The sequence below is a fragment of the Pteropus vampyrus genome, unplaced genomic scaffold, assembly GCF_000151845.1.
Source record: "Pteropus vampyrus isolate Shadow unplaced genomic scaffold, Pvam_2.0 Scaffold101, whole genome shotgun sequence".
In the NCBI taxonomy this organism is placed as follows: Eukaryota; Metazoa; Chordata; class Mammalia; order Chiroptera; family Pteropodidae; genus Pteropus; species Pteropus vampyrus.
This window is the reverse complement of record NW_011888882.1, coordinates 749,707-758,750: the sequence shown is the minus strand read 5'-3', so window position 1 is coordinate 758,750 and position 9,044 is coordinate 749,707. Positions and strand designations below refer to the sequence as shown.

Sequence of the window (9,044 nt, the reverse complement as noted above, 5' to 3'; positions counted from 1 at the left end):
TTTAGTAAAAAATTAGATACACTCCAAAATGAGAATGAGATGCTTCCAACATATGAAATAGCAGAGAAGCAAAAGGCTCTTTTTCTCCATGGAAATTTAGAAGGAGCTGATCAAGAACTGGAAGATGAAATAGTAAGTCACTGGTATAAATATGAATAGTTCAATCTTAGGGTTTTATTTGAGGTTAGTGGTGTGACTTTAAATTCATATCAACTGTCTTTGATAGCTTGCTAAATAGTATTTTCAGCCTCATTTTAGACTACTCATTTCCTTGTTTAGAATTTATTTTTTCACATTGTGTTTTAGTATTTCACAGGCTTAGCTGTTTGTTAGGCGTTTGTAGGGCTGAAGTATTGATATTAAAGAAAATGTTTTCTTCGTCTCTTATATTCCAAAGTGCCTGGTACAGATATGAACCAATATCTGCTTCTTATTAAAGAATGAATTAATGTTAGGTAATTAAAAATTAGGCTTTGAATCAAGTTGCATATTTTTCCCTTTAATTTTACTAGAAAAATTATTGATATTAAAGAAAATGTTTTCTTCGTCTCTTATATTCCAAAGTACCTGGTACAGATATGAACCAATATCTGCTTCTTATTAAAGAATGAATTAATGTTAGGTAATTAAAAATTAGGCATTGAATCAAGTTGCATATTTTTCCCTTAAATTTTACTAGAAAAATTAGAAGTACTTCTAAAGTCACTTGTATTCTCTTCTGAGGCAACTTCCTAATATTATGTCTTGATATTATGCATATTATGTCAATGAGATAAAATATTTCTTTTAATCCCGAGACAAACTGTTGAAAATATTTATAAAGTTAGTGACAGAGATAAAAAGCTATCATTAGAGTATTAAATCAGTTGTATCACAGAAATTTTAGCAATGAATATTTTAAAATAGTATCCAGCATTGTTTCCTAAATGCCTATATGCTTGTTATTTAGACTACTGAGTAATTTATACATCTACTGAGCTTTCATGTTTTGTTACCACTATTCAAAATCTGTCTAAATACTTGCAAATTTAATGTTAAAAGTGAGCTATTTTCAGAAAAGAACAGAGAGTTCAGTCAGGTAAAAGATAGGAGGAATAAAGATCTGGACAATTGGTATACCCTCTAGGGTTTGGCAATTTTTGTGGGGGGACCCAACCTGACATAGTGGGACCCAGAGTACTCAGAGGAACAGGTGATACATATTAAGGAGTTGACATCAGCTGTCCTTTTCTGAAAATATTTTACTCCAAGACATTTAAGTAGCCACATATAGCAATGACAAGTCTTGGAGCCAACATCACTTAGGGATCAAGCAGGAGGCAGACACTCACATGGAGGAATTTATCGAAGAAAGTTTAGACTCCAGTGTAAGAATGGGGCATTGGACTATCTGTAGGCATAGAATTGTAATGTAGGGATCTAAGTTCTAAAACCAGGATATGGAGTGAGAATATAAATCAGTTATTTTGATGCTGGAAACTGAGCCTCTTAACTAGATTCCATAAATTCCTCCTAAAATAGAGTAGAATTGGTTTTAGAGCCAGGAAGACCTGAGTCATCAGATGAAAATTAAAAACTCTACCTCAGGGAATAGAAACATGCAGGAATAGGAAGACAGGTAGGTCTTGGAAACATTGAAATACAAGCTTTGTGACTGACTCTGTTCCAGACCTCTATGTTGAGTGTTCATGTTTCTTATTCCTCTCTTTGACCACACCAGAATTCCTGTCCTTAGTCTTCAGTATTCATTTATTCATTCACCCATTTATTCATCTGCAAACATTGTGACTCCTTACTGCATGCCAGATACTGAGATATACACATGAAAAAGACTTTTCTGACTTTAAGTTGTGAAAGAGTAGTGAAAGAGGCAAAAAAGATTGTAAAGCTATTTGATTAGTTCACTAATAGAGATGGCCTAGTATGGTGGGGGGGAAAAAATAAGGGTTTTGAAGTTAGATCTGAATTAGAATCCTAGCTCAAAAATTTAACTTGTTGTGTGACTTTGGATCAGTGACTAAGCCTTTCCAAGCCTCAGGGATAGTCACATGGCACCAACTTAAGGGGTAGAGGTACTATATAAAAAGGGTCTGGCATATCCTAGGAACGTAATGAATAGTACCAACTATTATTATATTGTTTTGACAAACTCTGAGATGGAATGGAGCAACTGACTCTATTATAGGGAATTAGGCAAGGCTTTGTAGTGGACGCGATATTTCATTTGGATCATAAAGGATAAGAAGTTCACCAAGTGAAGACTATAAGAAATAAAATTCTGGGCAGAAAGAACAATAAGATGTTGGGAAAGATTTTTTAATGTTTAGGAATGTTTAGTAAATTGATACATAGATTTGAAGGAGTGATAGATATGAAGCAGATAAGGTGCTTAGAGCCAGACTGCTCTTTGTGCATTGAAAAGAAATTTCTTTCTTGTATAAAATGAGAAGTCAATATAGGCTTTTAATAGCATGGTCTGATATGGTTTAGAAATATTACTCTGATAATAATGTGGACAATGAAAAAATAGGGGCAAGAGAGTATTAGAAGCTTTCTGTGGCAATACAAGTAGTCAGGGTGGAAGTTAGTATAGTAGAATTGAATTAAAGAGAAGAGGATAATGCCAACAGCCTTTTATGTGATAGAATCAACAGGATTCTAAATATGAAAGTTGGAGGAAGCAAGGTTGACTGAACTTTCTGGATTGGGAAACTGAGTTATTGGTGCTACTTTTGGAGAAGATAGAGTATACACAAAAAAGAGAAGATTTGAAAGAAATACAAATTCATTCTCGACTTGAGATATATGTAGAACATTCAGATTAAAATTTCTCATAGGTGGCTAGAAATATGGGTGTGGAACCTAGGAGAAAAGTCAAAACTAGAGAGGTACATGTTAAACAACCACATATTACTTGGGGTGGTGTGGAAGAAATCATCCACGCATAAAATATTGACTGATGATATGATTGAAATTTTGAGAACACTAATATTTAGGGCTCAATTAAGAAAAAAAGAACCAGTTAAAGAGACTAAGGAGAAATAGTTGTAGAAGGCAAAGTAGGATCAAGAGTGAGTGTGGTACAATAGATGCCCAGGAAAGAGATTTACATACCTACATCAAAGGGATGAAGATTGAAAATGTCATTGTTATTTTGACACTAAAATTATAATATAATTAAGAGTAGATCATTTGTTAGAATAGAAAAGTAATCTCAATTTCTCTATTTTGAAGATTTAAGGTTTGTCTTGCAAATTACTCCTACTTCAGTTAAAGTTATTTTCCATTTTCTCAGAAATGTTTTTCTAGAGTATACTTGTGTTTTCATTTTCTTGTATTTCTTTTATGAATTATTTCTGATTTTCTTCCTTATTTTAAATCCAAAATATTTATTATAAGTACAAGCAAACATCTGACTAAATTACTTCTTCAAATGTAGTTATGCTTGGGCATGTATCTTATTATATGTTCCTTTTGTTTGTCCTATATATTATTCTATGTATAAGGTACTGTACTGAGTTTTATTTGCCCTATATATTACCATATATATATAATATTTATTATTTATAAAATATATGATAATACGTAAAAACATATACAGTCATACCATGGAGATATGGTAGGTTTAGTCTCAGACCACTGCAATTAAGTGAATATTGCAATAAAGTGGGTGACAAATTTTGGGGGATTTCCTAGTGCATATAAAAGTTATATTTACACTGTACTGTAGTCCATTAAGGATGCAATAGCGTTATGTCTACTAAAACAATGTACATACCTTAATTATAAAATACTTCATTGCTAAAAAATGTTAACTATCATCTGAGCCTTCAGGGAATCATAATCTTTTTGCTGGTAGAAGGTTTGCTTCAATGTTGATGGCTGCTGACTGATCAGGGTGGCTGTTGCTGAACATCGGGGTGGCTGTGGCAATTTCTTAAAATAAGACAACAATGAAGTTTGCTGCATCAATTCACTCTTTCGTAAATGATTTCTCATGGGATGCTGTTTGATAGCATTTTACCCATAGTAGAACTTTCAAAATTGGAATCAATCCTCCTAAGCCTTGCCGCTACTTTATCAACTAAGTTTATGTAATATTCTAAATCCTTTGTTGTCATTTCAACAATCTGCACCAGGAGTAGATTTCATCTCAAGAAACCACTTTCATATGAAGAAGCTACTCCTCATCCATTAACACAGAGACATGAAGTGAGCAAATACTGTTGGAAAAATGATGCTGATAGGCTTGCTCCATACAGGGTTGCCTCAAACCTTCAATTTGTAAAAATGCAGTATCTGTGAAGTGTATTAAAAGCAAAACACAATAAAATGAGGTATGGCTGAATAGCCATATATATATACATAAACATTTTTTTCTAAATATATGTGTTTATGTAGGTTATACTATATTTTATTATTTCAGTACAGTAAAGGGGCCACTTAAATATTTTTTGTAAATAGGATGTTGAATTTTATTCATAATGGTTATGACAAGATAACTATTATACTGATGCATATAAGACAATGGTATAAGCTACATTTATAAGTAATGAAAGGATTGAAATTCAGAAACTAATAAAGTTTGATCTAAATCTTGAAAGAAATGTCAAAGAAGTGGTGGGAAAGTAGAGCTAATACCAAGCTGTACAAAAAGGAAAAAAAAAGCAAGCAGTTCTCTTTATAGATAAAATGTTAACTTCAGCATTTATATTCTCAGGCAGAAAACTCTCTTCCAAATATAATGGAGTCAGCTTTTTATTTTGAACAAGCTGGAGTTGGTTTGGGCACAGATGAGACTTATCGCATATTTCTTGCCCTCAAACAGCTTACTGACACCCACCCAATCCAAAGATGCCGTTTCTGGGGCAAGATCTTGGGTCTGGAAATGAATTATATTGTAGCTGAAGTGGAATTTCGTGAAGGAGAAGATGAAGAAGAAGTAGAAGAGGAAGATGTAACTGAAGAGAGGGACAATGAAGATAGTGAAGGTGAAGAAGATGATGAAGATGAATTACCAAGGTCCTTTTATAAGGCCCCACAGGCCATACCAAAAGAAGAAAGTAGAACAGGGGCAAACAAATATGTCTATTTTGTTTGCAATGAACCAGGAAGACCGTGGGTGAAGTTGCCATCAGTTACACCTGCACAAATTGTTATTGCAAGAAAGATCAAGAAATTTTTCACTGGGCGATTGGATACCCCGATCATAAGCTACCCACCTTTCCCAGGAAGTGAGAGTAATTACTTACGAGCACAAATTGCCAGAATTTCAGCAGGGACCCATGTCAGCCCTCTAGGATTCTATCAGTTTGGTGAAGAGGAAGGAGAGGAGGAGGAAGAGGTGGAAGGTGGGCGAGATACCTTTGAAGAAAACTCTGATTTTGAAGGCATTCAAGTGACTGATCTAGTGGAATCTCTGTCCAATTGGGTTCATCATGTGCAACATATTCTCCCTCAGGTAGGGACTCTGCAATTCTCAATCTATCAGCCAATCAGCAAACATGTATTAAATTCAGTCTACAATGTACACATGCACACATGCAAAACAAAGGCCTTCAGACTCCAGGCAAAGAGACTATTAAAAAATCAAGTAAAAATACAGAGTTCTATATAATTGCCAAGTAGTATAGACCTAGGATCCTCAAACAGATTTTTATTTCCCAACAGAAGTAAAATAATTATTTCTATGGAGTATTTGATGAGTTACATAAGGATTTAGATTTATGTGTGTTGTGAAATTATTTTTATAAGTTTAATATAAATGCATTAATTTTGGGAATAATTTTTTATTCTATTTTTATAATATATGAAACTTTTATGCTAAGAACAATAGAGGATTATAATAAAACAAAAATAAGCAAACTGTGCTAAATAACAATTATATAGCACATATTCTGCCAGGTGCTCTTAATAGCACTTTATATGTATTAACTCATTTAATCCTAATAACTGTATGAAAAACTAACATTTTCCTTATATTACAGATGAAGAAATTGAAGTGGAGAGTTTAGGAAATGTGAAAAAGGGAATATGGCTATGAAGCAACAGGATTAGATGTGAATATGCAGAACAATCCAGAGTTCATCCTTTTAATCACTCTGCTATACTGCCTCATTTGCAGATAGAAAATCTCCACTATACTTCTTCCTATATATCAGATACTTTTATGTATCTGGATAAGAGTTAATTAGATGAGAAATGATAATGCCAAATCTCTATACCTAATCTTATCACATTTTAATTTTATTAATGATAGTAGTACTTTGCCTCTTTCTTATAAATTATTTATTACAAATTAGTAAAATGCATTATTACCTTTTTAAATAAAGTACTGCTCATTTTAAAATATAAATGTTCTGTACCTTCAAGAAGTTGGCAAATTCTCGAAATAAATAATATACTCTTTTGCTTGAAAAAACCTAGCTCTTGGTAAATGTACGTTGAATGGATGAATGATTAAATTTCCACACAGTGGGACCTTGTGCAGGTAATTGCTTCAATCCAAATGAATAATCTGGTATACTATGGTCCTCATCTTGCAATATTCATATTTAGGGTCGCTGTAATTGGTTCAACCCCAAACAAAAAAGTGAGGAGGAAGAGGAAGAAGATGAAGATGATGAAGAAAAAGAAGAAAAAGAAGAGCCTGACTACATAGAACAGGAAGTAGGACCTCCTCTCTTGACACCAATCTCTGAAGATTTAGGTAATTTTACACAAACTACATAATATATTATGTGTGTGTGTGTGTGTGTGTGTGTGTGTGTGTGTATATATATAATGTACTATGTATTATACATAGTATATTATATACATATATATATGTATATAGCCTATGTATATATGCTTTATATACATACCATATATACTATATCTATCTATACACACACACACATATAGACTATACTATAGGGTGGGGAATAAAGAATGTAGCTGGACACTCCACCTACTTCTTCTGACAGGTTAAAGAAGAGCTGCACAAGGAGGAAGCTTAAGTTGGCAGTAGCTCTTACTGAAATGCTGACAGTTATGTGTACCACTCTTGTTTTGCATTCTGCAGATCATAAACACATGACCATAAACATATGACATTGTTATATAGTGTATAAATATCCAAATTCTATTGTTCCACATTGTTCATAAAATTCCCTCCTGGTTTTAGGTTAAGCTGCTGATGTTTTAACTTTTCCTTCTATGTCAAATGTGCTTGTTTTACGATTTATAAAAATAGCTTTTCTGTTACGCAGTATATCATTATCTATTTAGGAGTTAAGCTTTTGAATTTCTCTGGTTTACAGAGATCCAGAATATACCACCTTGGGCAACACGGCTGTCCTCAAATATCATTCCTCAATATGCTATTGCTGTTTTGAGGTCCAACCTTTGGCCTGGAGCATATGCTTTTTGCAATGGCAAGTAAGTATCTGACAGCTTACAAAATTATTATTGTAATTATTTTATTTCTGTAAAGTACAAGTTATCACTGGAATTTATGTTACTATCATTTTAACTCATCTTTAGCGTGTCGTTTAATGTGGCATAAGATTTATCCAAAGAACATCTGTACTATACAGTAAAGCCTCAAATTTAGAACATTAGACTATAGTACTTGGATGAGAGACCACCTAGGAAGACCAAGTGCTGTAGGCATAAAAAATAAGGGATTGTAAGATGGCAGGGTCCTTGCAATCTGTGAGGTTAACCAAGGGTTGCCTCGCCTAAAAAAAAAATAGAACATTAGACTGATTTAGACTTCTGCCTTTTCATCTGAATTATCCAATTCATGAAGTTAAATGTGGGAATTGGGGGAGAGCTAGGGAGAAGTATTGGGTACTGAGAGTGGGGTTTATGGTTTCCCTTTCTCTCTCCAAACCCCAGTAAGTGCCTTGGCATAAGCACTTGAAGAAGGTCTCTGCCAAAGGCCTCAGAGACCTAGGAGTGAAGGCACCTGGGCTAGGAATGCAAATGTGTGAAGAGCAAGGCAGGCCAGAGGAGTCAGTGTCCTTGACATAACTCTCCTTAGAGACTGCAGTGCGTTGACTGTGCACCAAGTCAGGGGAGGAGAGGGCAATTTCCCATCAGACCTACCAGGAAAAGCCTTTGTAATTGCCCCTGGTCGGGCCTGAAAAATCACAGAGGTTTTTCACCACAAGCCCATGCCTCATCCAGTCAAGTGTTTACTAGCTTGGAAACTTTTAAATTCTAACTCTAAGGACGGTAGTAACTTTTTAACTTAGTTTTTTGTTTTTCTGAAAATAATTAAATGATCAAAGACTGTGGTCTGGGTGTCGGGTACATTTTGACAGAGTCCGGTCCCCTGGTCAGCTTAAGCAGTTTGGATCACAGAAATTCCATGGTAGAAAATCATTTAGGGATACTTCATCTCTAATGTATTTTAAATGTATTGTTTTAAAATTATGAGACTATGATACTCTAAGTACTTTATCATTACAGAAGAAGAGGGTCAACTTTTCATACTGATTATTTTTTTTTAACTTATAGGAAGTTTGAAAATCTCTACATAGGCTGGGGTCATAAATATAGTCCAGACAGCTATACACCCCCAGTTCCACCATCAGTTTGTCAAGAATATCCCAGTGGACCAGAAATTACAGAAATGGATGACCCTACTGTGGAAGAGGAGCAGGCTTTCAAGGTTGCACAGGAAGCAACCATACTTCCAACTGAGGAAGATGAAGAAACTGAGGAAGATGAAGATGAGGAAGATAATTATGACTAATAAAAAAATTGGCCTAGCCTTGTGAGACTGATGCATGCTTCTTATGTGGGACTATTTACCTATACACATATACAACGGCAACTATTCATGTGTAAAATGTCATTACTTGAAAAGATCAAATTTGCAATTTCATATGAACTGTTAATATGTGCTTAAAAAAGATGCTCGATGGATTTTCCAGAGGCGAAATGATATGTTTTTAAACCACTGTTTTGATGGCTACAACTAATAGAATATGTGCTTCTGTATATATTTTTTCAAGTCTCAGGTCTAACTTCTTCTTGGGTCTTTAATATTTTTT

General features: G+C 34.2%; 1 protein-coding gene across 2 annotated transcripts in view; it reads left to right on the top strand.

Moving 5' to 3' along the window:
• The window catches only part of RSPH4A (radial spoke head 4 homolog A), a 13,652-nt gene extending 4,664 nt beyond the window's left edge, over positions 1–8,988 (top strand). Inside the window, exons 3-6 of one of the 2 annotated variants that reach the window (XM_011364770.1) lie at positions 4,721–5,461; positions 6,559–6,709; positions 7,302–7,419; positions 8,506–8,988. In XM_011364770.1, the coding sequence (XP_011363072.1) occupies positions 4,721–5,461; positions 6,559–6,709; positions 7,302–7,419; positions 8,506–8,743 (1,248 nt within the window). In that variant the 3' untranslated portion in view covers positions 8,744–8,988. The remainder of the gene's footprint in view (positions 1–4,720; positions 5,462–6,558; positions 6,710–7,301; positions 7,420–8,505) is intronic. The other variant, XM_023533404.1, reaches the window with a different exon arrangement.
• The last annotated feature ends 56 nt before the right edge of the window (positions 8,989–9,044 follow it).